Raw genomic sequence first — 22,278 nt, 5'->3', positions numbered from 1 at the left:
ATCTTCCAAGTCATCTCTCCTAATTTGTCTCCCTGCAGCAGTATGCTATACTTTGCCAGCCAAAGGATCTTGCGTGTAGCTTTCCTACCTAGCTCTGCTGTGTCCTTTTTGAGGCAAGAGTTGGCCAGAGCTATAGTGCTGGTGTGTTATCATGGTTTACTCTATGCTTTTTCTGGTTTTTGCTTGCTTGGGGAAGACAGGGGAAGCAAGGCCCCAGTATACCCACCAGCTTTCTCAGAACTGGAGCAGCTCTCAGAGCCCCTTTCCTGAGTCAGTAGCAGAGTAGCCCAAGGTAGAGAAAGTGTCTTTCATCTCCTTTATGCCCCTTGTGTGTTCCACTAGTGAAGTTCCTCTGTTCCTCTGCACAATTCTGGTGTTCTTAAGAGTACATACGCAAATGCTGAGAAATACTAACCTTATCTTACAAGCAATACTAACTGTGAGCCAGCGTTCCTGATGTGCATGCATACAGTGTGTGCTTGCACCACCCATACAAGGCCGCGGTCAGTGCTTGCATAAATGGCATCACTTCTGTCCTATTCTTCTCTGGCTGATCAGGCTGCTCTCTTAGTGAGAAGTACACACACACAAGCTGTTGATCCCTCCAGCAGCTGAGCAGGGAGGCTCTGTTTACCCAGTAGTGCTGGATACACTCTACTTCAGTAGCCAGTTCAGCCCACCCTTGCACACACCTGCTGGGGATGCCCTCAGACCCAAGTCTATCTTGTAACTGGCCTTTGGAGTCTCCTGTGCTTTTACTTGCTCCCTTGGAGGGAGGCACACACATACAAACAAGGCTCAGTTCAACCCTAGACACACGAGCCTGCACCTCCTGGCTACTCCAGTTGCCTCGTGCACTAATTGCTGCACATCCCACCCAGACTTAGGACTGCTTTGATAGCTGTCTCCCAGGCCTGTTATATTACTTGCTGGCTACAGCTGGCCATAATGCTCACATGCTGACACACCACCTCACTCTGCAGTTGCTGGCACTTGCTTTCCATTCCTCCAGCCTGCTGCCAGTGCAAACATGGAGCCCCTGTGACCCCAGGTCTCACTCCAGTTGCTGGCGCTTAGACCTCCATGCACATGGAGGAGGATAAGAAGTGGAGTTAATGGAGAAAACAGGACAGACAACATCAGGCAAGAACACACCAGGAACCTGTTGCCACATGACCAGCCCCTTTTGTCCTATTAATTCTGTTTCCCTACACATGCTCTTCCCAAAAATCACCCTGGCCCCACCTTTGATCGCACCCACAAAGTTGGGGTGGTTTTTTCGCATTAATTCTGCAACTTCTTGGCAGCATTCAGGAACCCTCCTCCCCCATATACCTCCTGTTTCAGTCCTCTACTAGAAGGGTAGAGTGTGGATAAAACCTTCCAGCTTCACTGTCCCCATTCTGGACGGAGTTTTCCTGTCCTCATCACTGTTGGGCAAGCAGGGCACGGCCCAGCCTCAAATCTGACTCATACATTCTTGGGGAAGCACAAGAAGCAAAGGCAAGCACAGCCCTCCAACCCCCTATGTGACATAGACCCCTATCATTTGACTAATAAAAGAGATTCATCACCAAAGCATTAGATTGTTTAAATAACTGTATTTAATCTGTACAGCTTGAGAGAAGATATCAATAAAATGCAACATTCCTTCCTCATCTTCAGCATCATTCCCCTGGAGCTGAGCCCTCATCTCCAGAGGGCAGGTAACTACCACTCCCCTGCAGTTCTTTATGGTACAAAAGTCACAGTGTAATTGCTGTAGTCCTGGACAGATGATTTCCCTCGCTCATGAGAGGGGAGACTGATAAAGCTCAAATGTTGATGGAAATTGTTACCATTTAGGAATGAAAAAAACCAACCCAAAACCTCAGCTATTGCACACAGTCATTTCCAGCAGAAACTACAGCAGTTAATTATTTAGCTGCCTTTACACTCCCCAAGTCTGAAAATGCCTTAATTGATACTGATTCAGTCAAGAGTGAAAATACAACCTGTAACAAGATTTCAGAATGATACAGTTGTTGGAGGGCAGAAGCTGACAAGCAACTCCACAAGTCAAGCAGCATGCTTTAGAATACCAGAAAGTTCTCCTACACAGGGAGGGGACAGGAGCTAGACAGATGTCATCTTTCAGAGACAGGCATGAGAAGAACATCAGCTTCAACAGAAAGCTATGAAGTACAATAGACAATTTGTTCATATAATTGTCAGGATAAGTATTTGACATAGTTTATGTAGTAGAATACATATTTGAACATTTTTTAAAAATAAGCACTAATTTCGTTTCATATGTACACAACTGATTTTAATCATGTACTGAAAATAAATTACAGGAAATAACTTTAAAATGCAACAGAAGACAAGAGTTTCACAACAAACATTCCCACTGATTTTCCCAAAGGGGTGAGAGATTGCAGTGCTCAAGGCAGGTAAATATCACAAATATATCAAAAAACTTCAAATTGTTGATGCATTCACACATTTACATGAGCCACAAACATTCCTTTACAGGGACTGCACTTAGCTACCACAGAACCAGGTTTTGCCATAAACTACAAAACTTTGATACAAAATCGTATTTATATATTTATATTTCATATACATGCCCTATCTGTGATTTTTTTTAAAAATAAAAACTAAACACACTGTACAGACAATCCTAACTCATTGCTTGGTAGCTGTAGGCAACGTTTTTGGATGGAATTTCTCCCCCAGTAGAATTAATGGCAATATTACATACATGAAGGCTAAACTGCAGAAAAAGACAGCTCAGTTCCGATATGCACCTCCCTTGGGACCAGGTCTGCGAGTTCAAGGCAAGATACCACATGCTCTGACCCACTGCCCCCCGACAAGTCAGTTCTGCATCAGCGGCGTGAGGAACCAAACGTGCATTTGTGTAACACTGGTATAAAAGGCAATAAAGCAAGATACACATTGTAATGTAGTGGCTTTAACAGCTTCGCCAGCTCAATAGACAGAAACACTCATTAGAGGTGATGACGGGATGGTACGTTTGGTGAGGGTACACCTTACATGGGGCTGATCGCTGTACTTCCCTGAAATAACCCCCTGCAGGGGACAGATTCCCACTGTAAGCCAGAGACTGCATCAACTCAAACACCGGGGGAAGATCCCACGCACCCCCCAAGCACACATGCAGGGTTCACCAGGACTACAGGTAACACATACTCCCTCCCTCCCACCCCCAGCAGTCTCCATGGCACCAGTTTGTCTTAGAAGCAGAGCACTGACAAACTTACTCTTCCCAAGTGATGGCAGCAATCTGTGAAGCCAGTCACACTAAACTACTTCTACAGCTGATTGTAAACTTTGGTTTATTTTTATTTATTTTTCATTATTACTGAGTTCTCATGGTACAGCAAGCATGTCTAGGATGAGAGGGCAGAATTGAAGAGGAGATGAACTGTCAGTCTGTCTTTAGTCTGGCATGGTGAGACACCTGCTCGGTCAGGCCTGCTTTGATAGAGTTTTTTACAGACTGCCTCATATGATCCTCCATCAAATTATCACTCATGGGCTTCAACACCTGTGGAATGAGAAACGTGCAAAAGAAACAAAAAAATGAGGTAACTAAGGAAAGTAAAATATAAAAACATACAAAAAGATGAGACTTGAAATAATTAAAAAACAACTTAGAATGCTGAAGTCTGACACGAACTGGAATGAACTGAAAGAGAAATGAGTTTTGCTGCTACAGTAATGAGGTGAAATCAGTCACACGCTATGAACACAAGTGATATCCCTCCTATACAGCAGTACTTCACTGAATTCAAACCATTTTACAGTTCCTAGAAGATGGATGTGCAATTCCATACCCTATATGCAGCATCAGTCTGGTATGGTTACAGCATTATATGCAGACCGTCCCAGACAGTCCAGCTTATTGTCCTACATGTGTAAGTGTGAACACTTCAGATACAGACAGTAAGTTAAAAATACTGGCTAGTTTTTCTTCTTGTTATTGTTGGATGAGAGTCGCTGTCGCGGCACTGATGTAAGAGCATGGCGAATCGTTCGGCGTCTAAGGACTTCAAAGAGTTTGGAAAACACCTAAAACATGAATTCAGCTGTTAGGAAAAGTAGCTCTTAGAAGGCAGCAGAAAAAGTCAATCAAGTTCAGAAAAAGAAACTGATTGCCAGTAACTTCTCACCTTCCTGGGACTCCTCTGAAGCAAGGAGGGAAAAAAAAGGCAGAGATTCAGAAAAGAACAATAACAAGAACATGGTTTATTGTCAGAGTGATTCAGACAGGACCTGCAGGTGCTTTGCATATTGTTGGTGATGTGCAACTGTAGCAACACCACCAGAAAGCTCCTCTGGAGACCACTTTCCTCTAGTCCCCAAAAGGCAATCTCCTGCTAGCATAAGCCAAATTGTCCTCCTTCCAGGCAAGGTCAGGAGTCATATCAAGCCTTATGTGTTCCAGGTATCCTACAGCAGCAGCTGCACTCAGTTCTACACATAGAACTGGCATCTGCTTTTCTCACAGTGCTCTTTAGATCCATGTTCCAAAACAAGAAGCTATGGTGGTACAAGAGACCCTCAGTTTTAATTGCTAGTTAGGGTTGTAACTCAAAATTTAGTACCCTGATGCTCATTTTCCTCTTGTTACTAGAAATCTACTTTTTCAACTCCAGTGTAACTCATAACCTTACTTGGTTGCTCAGATAGGTCTAGCATACCACTAGCTATGACAAGCCTCAAACAGAGTAATTTTTCAGCTCTTGTTCTTTTTCAGCCTCTGTACAGAAGGCTCCAGTTAGGTATGTGCTCGTGACTTGTAGATGACATTTTAACGTCATCTCAGGTAAGTTCAGTGAGCCCTTTGTTTCAAGTAACAAGAGCACCAGAGTATTTCCTTTCTGCTGGTACTGGACACAGCTACTCTGACTGCTCCAAATCATACTTGTAAGAGCTGGTCAGGAATTCTTCACATTGGCTTTACTGGCACAACTGTATCAACTGGATTCAGGCAACAAAATCTCTGCACAGAAAGCTTTCTCCTCCATCTTTCCTACTCTTACACTCACATTGTCTTTTCTTTCAGGAATTAAGTCTGTCTGGTATTTCTCACAACAGTTGTACCAACTGAAGTTGTCACAGACAACACAAGCCTTCCCCCAAAGGAAGAAATCTGCTCTTGCAGCAGTTGATAGAAGTCACCAGGCAGTTCTTTCTGAAGTCTAAGTAGCCCTCCAGTGTTACACCATCAGGTGAGGTGAGAGAGGGCAAGAATGTTTTTCACCTTTCCCATTTCTTGTACCACCTGAGATATTTTATGCACCACATCCACAGTGCAAGTTTATCACTTCAAATGTAGCTTTAAAAGCAGAATTCCTCACTCTGAAAACACAAGATTTTTAAAGAGTCCCTTCACTCTTTACTGTCCAAGCACCTATTAAGGCCTTTAAGTAACACTTTTTTGATAGTATCTTAAGTTTGTTTAACATTCTTTGTGCATGGCATCTCTTACTAGCGAGAACAGTCACATTTCTGAACTGATTTTCCCTTTGGCAGCACTAGCATTCTCCATTAGGTCTAGACCAGCTTTTCACTCACAGCACTGAACAGAAACTGTTTGATATGTCTGCTTAAAAAAGAAAGATTTTGCATTAAAAACAGATACCCACCTGTTCCCATATAGCTTCAGCGATCTGATCAATGGCTGTTCCAACTTCTCTGAATTCCCCAGAGTACTTAACATATGCCCAAGTACAAAACGATATAAGAGCCATCCCCAGCACAAGATTACACAGGGTAGCTATGGAGTTCATACCAAGGAACCCAGTCAGTCCTGAGGTTATATACATGGCAAACATGACTGCAAATAGAGTGGCAGGGGTACGAGCAGCATAAAAGATGTTTTTGCCATCGTTGTGCTTCACAAAGTTTGCATAGATCTCATCAATTTCCACTTCAAGCTGTTCCTGGTAGCGCCGACAGAACTCCTCCCCTCCCATCTTCTTCACTGAGCGGAATTGCCTGACAGCTGACTCTCTGAAATCCTGGTGCTTCCGCTCAAGGTCCGATGGGGCAATGTAAGGCTTATCTCCCCCACAAACCTGTTAGAGCAAGCAGAGATGAGGTCAGTACACCCTGAGTATTTCTGCTGTACAGAAAGCAAACCCTGCTTCTTGCTGGCCCCCTCTTAAGCCAGCAGACTACCTCCTGCAGCTTTCTCGGCTCTGTAAGCTCTAGAGTCCTGTCTAAAAGTACTTTGCATCATGGCACAGCAAGCATCTTATCTGTCTGATCACACACAGAGCTACAGCATATGACTGAAGTCATACATTTCATCATTCCCTTTGGGCAAGCCCAGAAGGACAGGACATCCACCACACATACATTCCTGTTATGAAAATGAACACCAAGAGGCAGAGAAAGCTTGGTTTGAGGAAGGTTAAGGAGAACTCCACAAGCCCTCCTCCTCAGCTTTTTACTCCTGGTCACCATCTCAGCAAGAGGGTCCGTACAGAACTTGGACAGAGTAGATTTTGCACACTCAGTAAGTATGTTCCTGTTTATGGCTGCCACTAGCAGGCACCACAGAACTTACCAGGTGATATGAATTAACATGAACTAGCTGCCGACATCTTTAGCCTGTTCTTCCCTAGACTGTCCTCCAGGCTTCATTCTGATCAAATTGTGAGGGCATGTTTCTGATGAAGGGATGAGACCATGGACTCAGATGGATACCTGTGATGTGGACATGCAACATCTTCCTCTCCTTGAATCATCACGGGTATGAAAATGGTTAGACTCCAAGGACTTCTACTCTAAGACTGACTTCTGACCTCTTGAGGACTAGGATTAGGGATTACCTAGGCCATTAGAGACATATGTGGTAAATCAGCTCCAACTCCTCCAGACCCTCACAGTTAGACTCTAAAAATTGAAGATTCTTTCCATATGATGTCAAACAACAGCCTTCCCTCTGCTACCTGAAGGTATCCTTATTGCAGTGCTTGTCATCTCATGTCTTGAATGCAGCAAAAACTTTAACTGTCTCTTGCTGTTATACCTTCAGCAGGACACATTGAAGGCCACTTTTATCAGAGTACAGCATCCCCTTTCTGCCTCACACAATGTACAGCTTCACTGGCTAGCTTCTTCAAGGCAAACCTCACTGTTGAGATGCTGACATCCCCACTCTACCCGTTGCTCAAGTCTAACAAGCACCTGCTTATTCCTTGCTGAAGTCTTCCACATCTGGCACAACTCCCTGGAAAATGGTCTTTCACATTCCCCTGACAGCATTGAACACTAGGAGATGCTGATGCATTGAGATGACCACACAAATAACTGCCACTGTTTCCTTATACTGTGTGCCTGCACCTGTTGGTCCTTACACTCACGGTTATTGGGGGACAGCATTTTGGCTAGGCACACTCAGCGAAAGAGGGCCTTTGTTCATGAGAACTCAGAAGCTACAGTAAGATCTTTACATAATCCAGTCTTAAACCTAAAGAGCTCCCACTTCTGTTCCTAAAAATAGATATTTCAGAGCTGTGTCACATTAAGAACATCGTCTGAGACATCTGGAAAAAAAATATTTTGTGTGTGTATTTGTGTGTCTTTCTACAGTGATATAAAAATATACAGTACTGGGGAACATTACTATGGAAACAAAGTCTGTTTAAGAGAACATCTGTTCCTGTTTATTCCTTGCTCCAAGTAATAAACCTTACAATTGCAGTATCTCAACAGCCATTATAGATTCAAGGTAGGAAGGCAGACTTGGCATTTATTATAAACAACCCATTTACTATTTGAAGAGATTTTCCAAAATGGAAACAAACAAAGGAGTTCCTCTACACCAGCAGAGCATTCTCAAAACAGCCTGCCAAAAACTGGAACTGCCTGGTCTGCCGCTAGCATAGGTCTTGCTCTCATTTCAGAATGGAAAGCTACTTCAGTGATTAAGACCAGAATTAGCCTAGTTAATGAGAAGCTATGTAGCACATTATCACACCTACTGGTATTTTCCTGTTGTATTCTTTCACAGTAAGCATAGTCCTGTTAAGCTTTACGAGATACATAACTGTTGTCAGAATTTCCTATGATAAAACCTTGCATAACACTACATTGAATATGAAGTCCATCCAGCCATTCATCTTGAAGTGGCATAAGTCACTATCTTCAAGAGAAGCAGCAAGTATGAAATTACATATATAGCTTTTTCAGTCAAGATAATTCTTGTATTTCAAGGGGTTTTTAAGAACTTTAGAATAATTTTAATCTTTGTATTTTACAGCTAACTAATGACCACAATTCAGAAACATGAGACTATAATACTAGAATTTTACCCTTGCACGATGCTGGCCCACCAAATGTCTCCTCACCTGTTTGCTCACTTCATGTCACAGGATTTTAAGATGCCAGTTGACAGCAGCAGGGGGAACTAACAGCTGGTATTTCCCATACCTCCCTAGCAAATTCTGTCTCAAAGAATCCTAGTTTTGCTGCAGACATCTAAACTCTAGGCACAGTGCAGAAAACACACAAATACTGTCCCTAAGCTGCTGTTCCCCATTAACATGCTCACAACCAACACAGAGTACAACAAGAAAACTGTCTGGAATTGCACACAGACAGTTAGAAAAAGCTGTGTCATCATACCTGCTCCATGCCTTTACTGTACAAGTCTTTTGCTCCTGCCACAGCAGCAAGATTGTTTGCCTCGGCTGTTGCCTAGAAAACATTTAGCACCATGTGTCATCACAGCATTGCCAGCTAGTTACATACATGTAGTTAAACTGCCCAACATGTCCCCACAGCCTCCAAAGCTTCTGATTGCCAGGAAAATGCCCCAGAAAACAAGTAAAGGTTAGCAATATACATTAAAACAGACTACTGACTAGGAAAATGTTTTCTTGAGCTCTCTAGTACAGCTGTAGACAAACTCCCATATGCTTGTACAGGTTTTTCATCATGAGCAATCTCTTACAAATGCTCTGTAGTTAATAAGCAAATAAGGATCACTAAACTATTAAATGTCGAACCTGAAACATCACTATACCTGTGATAGGTTAAAAAAAAACCAAACAAACAAAAAAAAACCACACAAAAAACCAAGCTGGTATTCTGCATTATATATGTGAATTTTTAGTGTCAGAATTTGTAATAAGGACTATTTTCGACCTGCGTCATGTCAGGGATAGTTATGTTAGTTACTGCTGCAAGATGACATCTTCTGTATCTCCCAGACAAATTTACAGCATGCTAAGTAGAGGAAATGACATCAGCCTTTGTTTCATTGTGAAGAGTTTTCTGAACTCCCCTAAAGGTCTAAAGATTTGGTTCCTTGAAAGACAAGAAAAACACCCATGCCTTCATGAAGTAACACAGGAAGCTTAAGAAAAGCATTTAAAACTGACTCTAAAGCCCACAGTTTGGTGAAGGCTCTTCATCTCAAACAATTCAAGGGTTCACCACACAGCTTTACACAATTGGTTTGTGTTCAGATTGCTTTAAAGCTGATTACATCCTCTTTGGATCAACCCAGAAAAGAAAGCTCAATGCAGTTATCCATTCTAACAAGCCCACATAGAGCAGCACAACAGTGCTAGATAGTGGTGATATTACTATCAGCCTTCTCCATTTTATCTGCTACATCTGACACTAAAAACCCTCTGAATACAGTCTGAAAGATACTGACAAAATAGTAAGTTACAGGAAACACATGCTTAGAAATTGAAGCAGCCAGAAAAAAAAAAAAAAAAAAAAAGCCCAACCAACCAGACATACCCCTGCTCCATTTGGTAGATGGAACTGAGGGAAAACACAAACGTGTACCAAGGCAACACAGTTCAGGCAGCTTTCAAAGTACACAGCTCCCTCAGCAACTACAGCTCTGTGCATGGGAGCTTCAGACCCACAGCATTCATGACCTTCAACTGCAAAGAACTTATGAAATACACATCATCTATCAGATTATTTGAAAGAAAACTAAAATACCTGCAGCATAGATTTTGGATGAGGTAGCTCCTCTCCTTGATAGATTTTAATATAAGCCTAAACAGGAGAAATAAAAAAAAAAAAAAAATTACTAAACATTTATGATTGAGGAGAAGGAGAGAACAGGGATGATATACAGAGCTCACAGAATATTTCTTTGTAATAACACTAAATATTTAATCAAACAAATTTCTTCATACAAGTCTCACATTCTCACTGTTACCTCTAGTGCTTTAATCCCTTTACTTTCCCAGGGTAGCAGAGCACACTGAGGAGACATGGCAACTATCTCAAGAAGTGACAGGCTTGACAGCAAGTTTCTGCTCCCTCAAATACTCAAGAAAGTCTTTGCTCGGCAGAGAATTTCCACCCAAAACAAATGAGTGAGGACAACCATCTCACACAGCCTTTCTGGCAAGAGGTCTGTTGAAACACACTTCAATGCTGGGAGAATCAGTACTTACATTCCCCCTTGCTCCCTCAAAGTGTGGGAGGAAAAGAAAAATAACAGATCAGAGCACTAACGCAGACAGAGCTGAGCTGCCAAAATACTTCTGAAAGTCAAACAGGCAGCCTACCCTTCTGGTCCCCACCCCACCAATCCTCAAGTGTCTTTTCTTTCACTAGGGGTTCAGAAGGCTGGAAACACGTCCTTCACGTCTTCTTCTCCAGCCCACAAGAGGGCCCATGGCACAGCTCTTTGGGACGGATTAGTGGAGGGGTGCAGTGGGCACTAGTAGCCATTTCAGCACTTCGGACAAGCTGTACAAGTTAGACCAACAAGGCCACTCTCAGCCCTTTCCAGGCCAGAAAGCTATTCCTCTTCACACTAGTACTGCTCTCCCTACCCAGCTTGTCTACAAGCCTCTGCCCTGAGGATTTTTCTCTCTAAAGGATGAGAGAACAAGGTTATCCGGGTCCTTATACACCCACTGCTCTAGGTTGTAGGACAACCTACAAAAATGTATAGTTATACAGGACTCTGTTCCCTCGACACCCTCCTTGCTTCTGTAGCTATTTCCTCCAAGCAAAAGCCCTCCAGCCTTCCAACTCAGGCTTCACGATCTCAGCATTAGATGCACCATCCCCAGAGAGCAGTCCTCTTTAGTTACATAAGCACCATGCTCCTGCAGCACCCTGTGCTACTGCTCCCAGGCTAGGTACAAGGAATCAGTAACACAGCTTGCCAACAGAGGAGGTTTTACACTCAGTTTTCAGGGTGCAGTCCCTTCTGAACTGCTCTTGAACGCACACTCCCTACACTCTATAGGGTCAGGCGTTACTAGAGGAGAAATTGGAATAAAAAGCAACATGCATCTATGTAATACAGAGACTAAACATACGAGCTCCAAAGTGTTCATTTTACGCTTGTCAGAGCAGCCATGACTTCTGTATCCCATATCATGTCTTTCCTTTATAAAAAATTCCTTCATTTCACAAGTGTTAAGAGTTCTGGTCTCTGATTCCTCCCTCGCATAGCTTCTTTCTTAACATCAGTCCAACTCTGTTCTATCTTTAACATGCATTCTCAAAACTAGTAGTGCAAAATTAATCGCTTCTGGAATGTGTGCCACTTTCTCCTACCAAGCCAACTGTCTAAGTCATTCCAATACAAAAAAAGGTTACACACCAGACCAATTCCTGGTGATGTAGGGATTATGTTATCACATTTCTGCTGGTGTCACCATGATACCAAAACAGCTCAAGAGTCTAACAGCTGCAAGTATCATACACAAATATTTCAGAGCATACAGTGGCACTGCACATTCAAGTGTTTCAAAAGCATCTTCCTTGCATGATAAAAATCCAGAAGGGGATACCTGAAATTTTCACTGCTTACCCATAAGTTTAAGAGCTGGTTTTCTATCTGTACAATCTACATGCAACTTTTTTTTTTAAAAGGCCACATATCCAGACAAACTAGGACTTAAAAGTAGGAAAAAAATCTCTAATACAGTATTTCAGCCTATTTACAAAGAAAAATATACCAACACAACTTCGCCAATAGTAACTTGCTAAGAGCTACACTGTTAGGAAGTTTTGAGCCAGTTCTGGAAAGTCAGTATAATGAAAATAAAAGTCAGTTGATCAGTGAGTGTCAACCTAGATATCTTATCTTCTCTGGGAACAACATGCCCTAAAATTAGAATACTCTTTTAAGCCATTAACAGAAATAATTAGTATGAGTTTGCTTACCTTGAAGTATTCTACAAGATCTCTACAAGTCACCTTGGATCCACTAATCTCTTTTTCTACCAAGTTTTCAGGGGCAAGCAGTAATGGTACCAAATTCCGCAGTTCTTTTTTAAAATCCTCATCTATATCTAATAAAAATCAACCAATTAAAAAAAAAAGTGGTTAGCTCTTTTTGTTTGTTTTTGTTTGTTTGCTTGGTTGGTTTTTGTTTTGTTTGTTTGTTGGGGGGGAGTTTGTTTTCAATGTTACATTTCCTAAAGGAACAATGATAACCTGTGACCCTTCAAAATCCACAGAATCAAAATTCTTCACTACATTTCTAAGGTACTTGAAGACTTAAATAAATAGTATAGATGTAGTAAATTCTACCCACTCAGTCTTAAATTCAGACCGAGAGAACAGGGTTCCATAGTCCTTGTAATATTTAAGGTACATTTACCCAGTTATACCAGCAATCCCACAGGTCTGTGTTCTGGGCATAGAAGCGGTTGGCATCGCACTATCACAAACCCACTTTTTTAGCCTTTGCCATTCTGATACACTCCCTCTGATGCATGACAAGCAGCAATTGGAGGAACCCTGACTGCCTCTCATTCTGCAGTAGCAGAAGTCTGCAGCTTCTATTTTGAAGTCATTCCAGTTCTGATCTTTGTTTAGCAAGTTCTCAGAGAAAAGCCTTTCAATTTTAAGAAAGGAAAGTCTTCAGTTTTGTGAATTCTTCCCTCTGGAATCCTTATTTATCTTCAGAATAATTAATTAAAGACCTTTCAGCTATGTCTCAAGTTATCAGATTACAATCAAAAGCTAGATACATAACTATATATGCATTCTGTCTGCCTGCTTAACTCTTCTACCTTTAAACTACTGAAAAGAATACACAATGCACGGTTCCACAGATTCCATAGTTTTACCTTTTAGCCCTACATTCTTCCAATCAAGGATTTTAATAGCCAACCATTTCAGTGTTTAACTTCCGTTATGAAAGAAAACTAATTCAGTGATTTGAATCAAGAAACACACAATGGAAAGCTTCCTACCATTTAACCTCCCATCAAAATTTGGATTTGTTGCAACTTTAAGACCAGGGTGGGGCAACAGGAAACAGCCAAGATTACTGAAACAAGAGTGAATATGCTTCCGTACATTCTGTAGCTCTTCATGTTGATTTTGCTTTACCTGAAGAAAAAAATAACGGCAGTAAGAACTGCTATTAGTCCTGCAGTACTGCAATCAAGATTAAATATCAGCTTAAAAGTAGTAAGAGCACAAAAATGCATTTAAGCTTTCATCCTGAACCTAAAAATACCAAGTTCTAAACCCCAGAACTCCACACGACTGGGAACATCACAAACGTATCTTATTAGCACAAAAAGCCTGCTTATTTTGCATCTTAATATTAACAGCAAGTTGTCAACTGAGCTAAAAGACCACACTAGGACTACTGGAGATAACTTACCTGCAATCTTTTCTCTAGGAACTTTTTTCCTCCTTCCAAGCCATAAGCATGTTCATAAGGATAACTCCAATCTCTAATTAAGAACATTAGTGTCTGTAGCAGGAAGAACAGCAGTGAATGGTTTGCATCATTACAAAGGTCAAAAAACACTATCACACATGATTATTTTAAGTAAAAGAAATGTCTAAGCTTGGCTGCTCTAAATGAAGTAGCCTTGTAGTTTTGTGGTGCAAGTGTTTGCTTGTTAAAAAAAGAAAAGGCAAAAAAACGACAAAAAAACCCAAACAACCAAACCCACACAAACAACACAAATACAACTCACTCCTTATCTGAAAGGAAGTACCCAAGAGTCTCAAAAAGATAGCTTCCCTGTTCCATGGGTTTGCCTTTTGCTATCCCATAGGGATTACACTGTCCTTTCTCCCATCAGCTGAAGACAGAAAACAAACCTTGACATTACTCTTATATCAGATGAGGTGCTTTACAAAGAATGCATCATGCCTGCACCAATTGCAAGAACATCAGGGACTCACACAGGTTGAATATTCTAGAGACACAGGAGTCTTAAAACCCACCACTAACAGCAGTCAACTAGTACTCTATAGGTTAAGGAGGATATTTCAAGATTGAAAAGATCTCATTCTTTGTCTCCACTACACGGAAGAAGCTTCAAACCCTTCTCTGGCCCAGCAAACAGTCAGGAAAAGCTGGTAATTTTGAGACTTAATGGTAAAGCCAGTCATGCTTCAAGTAAATGAAACACAACATCCCCCTCCTCAATGCTATTTCTTAGAGGCCACATGACCTTTACTCAGAACCATGAATCACCAAAGACCAGCCATATCTCAAAGAGTAATGCATAAGAAGGCAGTGCAAAACTTCCCCTTAATGTCTGCACATCACTTGACATTTCCATTCATTTTATACCTTGTCACTCAGGCAAAAAGTTGCACTTGCCCAAAATGCAATCCTCTTCAGCATTTTTCCATTGTGTTTTTGTCAAGAAATGTGGTGACAGGAAAGGAAAATCAGTCTTGTAAAGAACAGGCTAGCTTCAGCCCAACTAATTTCTCTTGATAGATTATCTTGAGCTCATTTTCTACACATTCAATTGTTTAAGATCCATTTAACACAGACAGTTACCTGAAAGGGCTTTTGGTAGATTTCTTCCATAGCTAGTCTTCCATATTCTGTAAACAACTGATAGAAAGAAGAGTAAGGGTGTCACATATAAAACATGGTTTTCTACTGTAGAAAATCAAGCATTTGTTCTTAAATCCCATTATGGTATGAGAACGACCAATACACCTCAAGAACGAGTACACCGATCCTCAGTAAAATTCAGGAAGGAGACATGATTTCCACTGGTTTCACAGTGCCATAACTGTTCACATATAACAGCTCTAAGTGGGTGGCCTGTGGGGTCTTCTCAGAGGAAAGATGGCTGTGTCTCTCAGCAAACCAGTTTCTAACACTTGTTTCCTAGGCTAAGGAGGTAAAGCCTTTTTAACATTTGCCCCTTACTTCCAACAAAAGAGTTATTCCTGGAAATCTCAAGGAAGTTGGCTAGAGCAAATGTATCAGGCATTTAAATACAAGCCAACTTCACCAGCTTCCTACTTCAGCCCCTGACCTTAACTGATAATTGTTCTTTCCATCCTGTATAAAGGCAAGTGTCAGCTGTCTTGTTGCTTTCACTACCTTTAATACCAGCAGAAGCATTCTTCACTGGACTGAGTGCACCAGACAGCCCACAAGAACATGAATTATGGACTGTGCTGGCTGTTTCAGCAGAAATCAATGCTGTCAGGTGATGACCCATGCTAGCCCCCTTACAGATCTTGGAGGTCAAGGAGGAAGCACATCAGTATCCTCTAGTACCAGGCAACTGTTCTTTTGCATCAAAATTAACTCTTGGAACATCTCAGCTAAGTTTTATGGCTAAAAGGACAGCTCCCTCTATGTTGATCACAAGAGCATCTGAGAACTTACAAGACTAATGTAACACAAATGAACTTCCACGTCCTTGTCACCCTAAGCAAAAGAAGCTCTGAAGTGGCCATGCAACCACAAGTGACCATGCAACCTTTGATCCTAACTCCCTACCCCATTCACTTGCCTGCTACACAGAAAAGGCAGCCAGAGAGGCTACTAGTATTCCAGAATAACAGAAATCCCTGTTATAACACAAATTCAGAATTTCCTTTTCCCTCAGCCCTTCCCTTCTTTGCCCCAACTTTAAATGCATGGGTGGCCCCTCCCAATGCTTATACTTATCACCTTTCTCTTCCCTTAAATCTCACCTTCCAGCATAACAGAAAGGGATTACTCTATTCAGACTGCACTGAGGCTGTCAAAGGACTGAAGTCATGAGGGAAGTCTGGCTTTCAAAAACTAGCCCAGGTTTTTTCTGTTTGTGGTGCTTAATTGGATTTTGGGGGGTGAGGCTGCTGTTGGCCCAGTGATACAACGCTGTTAACTGAGAACAGCATCACAAGACTATGTTTAGTTAGTGCTCTTCTACTTCCAGTATTGGCAGCCAGTCTTTTGCAGCACTCACCAAGACAGAAGGCCTTTCAATCAGAAGACATGTAAAACAGTTTTAAGCTGTGACAAGGTCATGGCCTGAGCACAGGCAAGCATTTGTTAATACACAAGCTAGCCTTCCAAGCTATAGGTTTTAAGTTAAGGAGCTAAGGTTCTTGCACCATTCACGTGAAGCCAGAATCCACTGGCTTTTGACCACAATGCTCCATTAGAGGATGAAAAGAGAGGACAACCCTTTCCTGCTTTTGTTTCTAAGAAATAAAACTCTGCAGAAGTTTCTCAGTTGAAAAACTGGAAAAGGCTTCTATGTGGAAGACACTTTTTCTGCTCTAACTCAAGCTCCCACATTTCCTTAGAAGCTGGTTACAAAAGATCAGCCATTTTCCTATTTTAGGGAAAAAGGAGAAACACTGGAATATTCTCAGAAAGTACTTCCATAAACCATTTTCCTGTCTCATCCTTTTTTGAATTTCAGAACTTACCATATAGAGAATAGACTTTAGAAAGATAAGATTTAGCCAGATTAGAAGCCTGTATTGCTTTACCCCTGTGCTGGCACAGCAGAAGCATCACAGAGTTGATGCAAATAACGTTGTCATTACAGGTAGTACTAGTTTTAACATCAGGTCAGCTTCAGTGTTTCATATGAAGTAGCAGGCAGCTCCCAAATCACAGTTACATTAATACTGCTCTCAAGAACAATATCAAGACTACCAGTTCAGAAGCAGCTTAATATAAATTCAGCATATTCCTACCTGCAAATGTTGAAGGTCATCTTCCTGAATATTCTGGGACAAGTTGTATACCTGCAAGGGACAGTAAAAGAATTACAGTGTAACATGAGACCATTATCTCCATGTAATCTCTTAGATAACTTGAGTATTTTTATATTTTATATTTCTCCAACATAAATGACTGGGTAGTTAGTTTGCCAGATTTTTTTTGCCTTTAAAATTCTTCTCAGAGAAATCTGTTTTTATCCAGGGAGCTTGTCACTGTTTCAATAGCACAAATACTGGACAGCAGTACACTCAAAAGATACATCAATAATGCACAACTCATCCTAACCACAGGGAAAAAAACCCCAAAAAAACAGCAACAAAAAACCCACCATACACACCAAAAACAAGCCCACAAGGCAAAAGTAGTGTTCTACATACTCCTGTTACTTTAATGTTGCAGCATGTCTGAAGAAGGTCATTTGTCATCCCTCAAAAACCTGCTCACTTTTGGCACATTTAAGGCACAAGCTTAAAAGTAGTTTTGAGTATAGTGCAAGAGAATTGTCAGAATTTCAACAGTATCAGCAACTGTAAGTTTAGCTGATCAGTGTAATTTCACCCCAAGCTGCATCTAAAGTCTTAAAGATTGTGTAACACATCTGTATAGAAGTGGTTGCTACTTTGAATTTTTTTTTATTATTTTAGATTTCCCAGTTTAGTCACCAATTTAACTCAGCTTGGTCTTTGATAACCTTGATTCCACAGAGAAACTTATGTAGTATACTATACTGAAAATAAGGCCTTAAGTACAAAAGCTTGCATCATAGTTGGAGGAAGATATGCAGGTCAACTTTCAAAGCATGGCTAGAGAGAGATTCTTTGCATGTTCAGGCTAGAGTATTCCTACAGCTGCCATTATTTGTCAGCACAGGTATTCTCACCTGGACAGAACTCGTCATGGTGCTCAGAGCAAAAACCGTCGCACAGTCTTTGATAGTGGATTGGCTATCAAAGGCACCTTGGGTATCCATCAGTAGTACAGCAACCTGGAGAGTTTTATAGAGTAGCAATAGTTAACTAAATTGTTACACTTTCGAAGTCCAGGCCATTGGGATAAAGTGTTTCAAGCTGAGGAAGTCTCTGTCCGGGTACCTACTTAAACCTCAACCAGCTCCCTGTGCACATGCCTATACACACCTACAGCCTAATAAGCAACAACTACAGAGCCACACCATGGGGCTTAAAACCTTGTACTTGCTACACTAGTTACTTTCTCCCACAGAAATAGCCTCCCCAGCCCAAAGCAGGTACAGTGCAGAGTAACAGACAATTTTCACTCCCTGAAGAACTTTGATCTCAGCTGATAATCCAGCATTGTTCATTAGAACTAAGAGTAAGATGGTTAGTTAAAAAAAAAAATTAAAAAAAAAAATCTATCTTAAATTGATCATTTTCAGAATAAAGCAAGATAATTAATCCTGACTGCCTGCTAGAATAATAAGGAATGAACTCATCTTAATGACAGAAGTTCATCTGTCCAATTCCTGTCTTTGGTATCAACTACAATTCCCTTCTCTTTCAGTTAGAGATGACTGATAAGCAAGAAAAAGTGAGTGATTTTTTTTCCCCAGAGCACCAACAGATCCTTGCAATTTAACTGTTTTTCAGCCACAGAAATATGAAATGTTAGCTATGAAATTTGATAAGACTTCCTGCACACTCCTAAGCCACTATCTGTTTAAGATAAGTGTCCCATATTAATTGGCCATCAGATGTTTCCTTTGCAAATACAAAGGGTATGAAAGTTAAATAATTAAGTCATGGTTCAGGAGAACATTAATAGTTCAAGATACACCACTAGTACTATGGAATAAACACTTATTAACAACATCAACACTTTTCAGCATGAAGATGTAACTCTAAAGTTTGGTTGCAGGTGAACTGACTTACAGTTGAAAAAAGTGCACCAGTTTTGATTAGTTAGTGCCTTTTATCCCACTGTTAGGACTGTTAGCCCTTCTTTTTATGGACTAGCAGTTAACCATATGGAAAGACCAGCTCCTAGACACTGAAGTTGTTCCTGGTACTTATAGCTGTGTGTTACATTTCATTAGAAAACAGCAACAACCTAGAACACATTCTTACCTCTCAAAAAACAGTTTGTTACAGAGCTGTTCTCACAGCATTTATTTATACATGTTACTTATAGACATTACAGTTTTACAGCATCCACAGTATAACCCACCCATCAGCCTGGACAGATTAGACTTTGCCAAAACAAAGTACTCTCAAAATGGGACTATTGCCAGAGACTGAATCTTACAGCCAAGCAGGAGAACTCGTACTTCCACTGCTAAAAGGTTTCAAAAAATATTACGTGGATATTGAATGCAAAGGAAAGCTATTGATGCTTGAACTGCCTCCATGAAACGCATGGTATTAGAGCAGAGGCAAAAATCCTTACAGGTACCTATTTAAGTCAAGCACTTACCTTTGTCCCATTCGGTTTATCAATCACAAACACTTCACTCCAAATCTGAATGCCAGTGGTTTCCCGCTCACATCCACCTCTCCATGTAAACCCAGTCAGTGGCTCAGTGTTTCCACCTATCCAGCAAGGAGAAGTCTAAAAAACAAGAAGAGAAGCTTATTTAAAAATAAGCTAGAGACTTTTATATTTTTAACATACTATGTTTTAGCAGACTTCCACATTATTCTCTCATTTTCCTCAGAACCAATTGACAACACTACACAAAATATTAAAACGCAACACTGCTCTGCTGTGTTTCAAGAATCATCCACAAAGTGTTGTGGAGGTCTACCATATTTCAGCACCTGCACAACTCCTCAGCCCCTGAAGAGTATATGTGTACAGTTGCACCCACTCAGAGCTAATGAGTTTTGTCCATCAATTCCACTTCACACTCATGCTCTTCTCTCACAGCTGAGAAATACAACTCAAGCAAAGTTGTAAGTAGCATGTATTTTAACTACGGGAACAGCTAAACCTCTACAAGGAACAAAAAACTGATCTTGACTTAATTATACATGTCAATCAACCCATCCATATTAAAATTTCATTGGCAGATCACCCACTTCAGAAAAGGTTATCAGAGAGTCAAGTACAGTTTGCAGCTAACATTTCTGGGTGACAGTACTGTAATGAGGTCTTCGGTCCTCAGTGACAGCCAACACACAGAGCAGGAGCTCATGAAGAAGAATCCAGCCATCATATGAGCACATTTGACCTGGAAATGTACTTTATATACTGGGCAAGTAATGTCCATGAACACGTGCCCTGAAGAAGTTTCACTGTCATAGGTTTATGTACACTGAAATCCTATAAGAGAGAAGTGATAGATAGACAATAGTTTAACTGATGATGGGGCTTCAAGAAAAACCTTTCACAGATTAGAACACACCATGCTGGCAGAACAGAAAGAGATGTTTAATGAATTTGCCTCTGACTGCCCAGAGAAGAACACCAGCCAGGAAAGTGCTCTTTGAGAAGGTCAAAGGGGAGACTTCTTAATTCACTAGACTATGGTCTCTACCTTGCAGACTCAGCACTAGCTGTTTTCAGAAAAGAGCTCAAGACACATTTCTTCACATCTCAGAAAACAGCAAGAGCACCCAGGGGCTGTACAGAACAGAAATACTTACTGCAAATAAGTAGAACTGTTTATTTCTAAAGGTGAATGGGGAAAAAACCAACCAAACAAAAAAAAAAAAAAACACACCAAGAAAAAAACAAACAAGCACAAAACCTGCACACATTCCTCATGCCTAGCAGCATGCAGAGAAAAACATACTAAGAGGGAAAGATAAACAAGCAGCTCTGCACAAGTGTTCTCCCAAATGATAAGTGCATGTCATTCAGCTCTGCTATTTGGATCAGACCTGGCAAAAGTACATGAGACAAGCAGATAAAAATTCAGAAAGTAAACTTGGGTATCCAGATGAAGAGAACCACAGCTCTTTACAGGTAGGTTGGTAGGGGTTTTTTTTGTTTGGGGGTGAGGTTGTTTTAGGTTTGTTTGTTTTGCATGCACATACACCCCTATCAGAGAGATTAGGCAAAACCTGAACAGCTTTACCCTGGAGTGTTTAATCCTAAAAGATGCTATACATCCACTGACCACTTTAAAAACCAAAGCTCCCGGCCTGCTTTGGGCTTTAGTACACTCCAGGATACAGTTTTGAAATGCTGAACCAAATTTCACAGGTGTATGTCAATGCATTGTAGCTTTTCATTTTTTTCAAAATAATCTGTTACGTGACTCAACAATATGTTTCATTCATACAAGAATCCTTTTCCTCAGTTCGGTTCAGCAATTATCCTTGTTTGTAGCAATTCAGACTAAAAGCATACAAATGTTTTGACAAATCCCTCAATGAACACTAGACAGGACCACATTTGATTTTATATGTGATTCATGTGACAGGAAACGTTGGTGACTTAACAGGTACAAGTAGATAATGCACTTAAGCCTGTCTCTGACTGACCTTTGCATCGGTCTGAAGCACTCCTAGTTTGTTACCTCCATCGTTCCATAGTAAGAACTCAGTACTTTAACACTTCTCACCCATCAAGTTGGATTGAAAGATACTCAAGAGATGGGAGGAGGGGAAAAAAAGATTTTGTAGTCCAACTTCTAGCTTGATTTAATGTAAGAACAATTTTGTACCAGTCACCTAAAAGATAACCTCTCTAAATACATTCCATACTAAGGAAAGGACCAATGCAGCTTTATTTGCATAGTGCCATGAGTACACCACACACCTCACAGATTAATACAAGCTAAGAAGGTCACTCCCCTGTAAAAAAAAAAAAAAAAAAAAAAAAAAAAAAAAAAAAAAAAAAAAGTTTACTGGTATTATTGCACCCAACTACTAATAAGGCTTAAACTGCAACAAAGATCACAGGATCCCTCCAGCAGCTTGCTGAGTACACAACCAGTGCTGTTTTGCAGCAGATTACTCTGTTCCTTTTCAAATCACCCACTGTAATACTAAGTATCAGTGCATGAAATGAGATGGCCCCTCCCTGAAGTTAGTGACCAGTCTCAGCCATGCCAAAATCCTACCTGTGACTTAACTGGCACAGTGAGATTTTTAGAACGGCAACTTTACACATGACCTCCAGCTCCTGGGTTAAGAAAATGCGATTCCAAAGTATCCTGGCAAGTTTTTCATCATGTGTCAGTATCCACAGGGGAGGATACCCAAAAATTGCTTGATTAGTGTACAAACTGAATGCAGACACTTTAGTACTTTGTGCGGGATCCAATAATTATTTCACAGAAAATACAGACTCATAATTAAGCCTGACTGAAGATGGAGTGATCAGACTACACAGTACTATGAAACTAC

At 40.9% G+C, this 22,278-nt stretch overlaps 1 protein-coding gene across 4 annotated transcripts in view; it reads right to left on the bottom strand.

The window, feature by feature from the left end:
* Positions 1-3,218: 3,218 nt before the first annotated feature.
* The window catches only part of ATL2 (atlastin GTPase 2), a 36,189-nt gene continuing 17,129 nt past the window's right edge, over positions 3,219-22,278 (bottom strand). For 2 of the 4 annotated variants that reach the window (XM_080341242.1, XM_080341244.1), the window contains 11 exons: positions 19,397-19,531; positions 17,847-17,951; positions 16,939-16,989; positions 14,780-14,836; positions 13,637-13,729; positions 13,218-13,356; positions 12,181-12,308; positions 9,985-10,041; positions 8,647-8,718; positions 5,658-6,089; positions 3,219-3,553 (listed from right to left, as the gene is read on the bottom strand). In XM_080341242.1, coding sequence (XP_080197368.1) covers positions 3,434-3,553; positions 5,658-6,089; positions 8,647-8,718; positions 9,985-10,041; positions 12,181-12,308; positions 13,218-13,356; positions 13,637-13,729; positions 14,780-14,836; positions 16,939-16,989; positions 17,847-17,951; positions 19,397-19,531 — 1,389 coding nt within the window. In that variant the 3' untranslated portion in view covers positions 3,219-3,433. Of the gene's footprint in view, positions 4,078-5,657; positions 6,090-8,646; positions 8,719-9,984; positions 10,042-12,180; positions 12,309-13,217; positions 13,357-13,636; positions 13,730-14,779; positions 14,837-16,938; positions 16,990-17,846; positions 17,952-19,396; positions 19,532-22,278 lie in introns of all 4 variants that reach the window. The other 2 variants (XM_080341243.1, XM_080341245.1) reach the window with 2 other exon arrangements.

The sequence above is a fragment of the Nesoenas mayeri genome, assembly GCF_963082525.1.
Source record: "Nesoenas mayeri genome assembly, chromosome: 3".
Lineage (NCBI taxonomy): Eukaryota > Metazoa > Chordata > Aves > Columbiformes > Columbidae > Nesoenas > Nesoenas mayeri.
The sequence above is the reverse complement of the archived record's forward strand: the minus strand, read 5'-3'. Positions and strand labels throughout refer to the sequence as shown.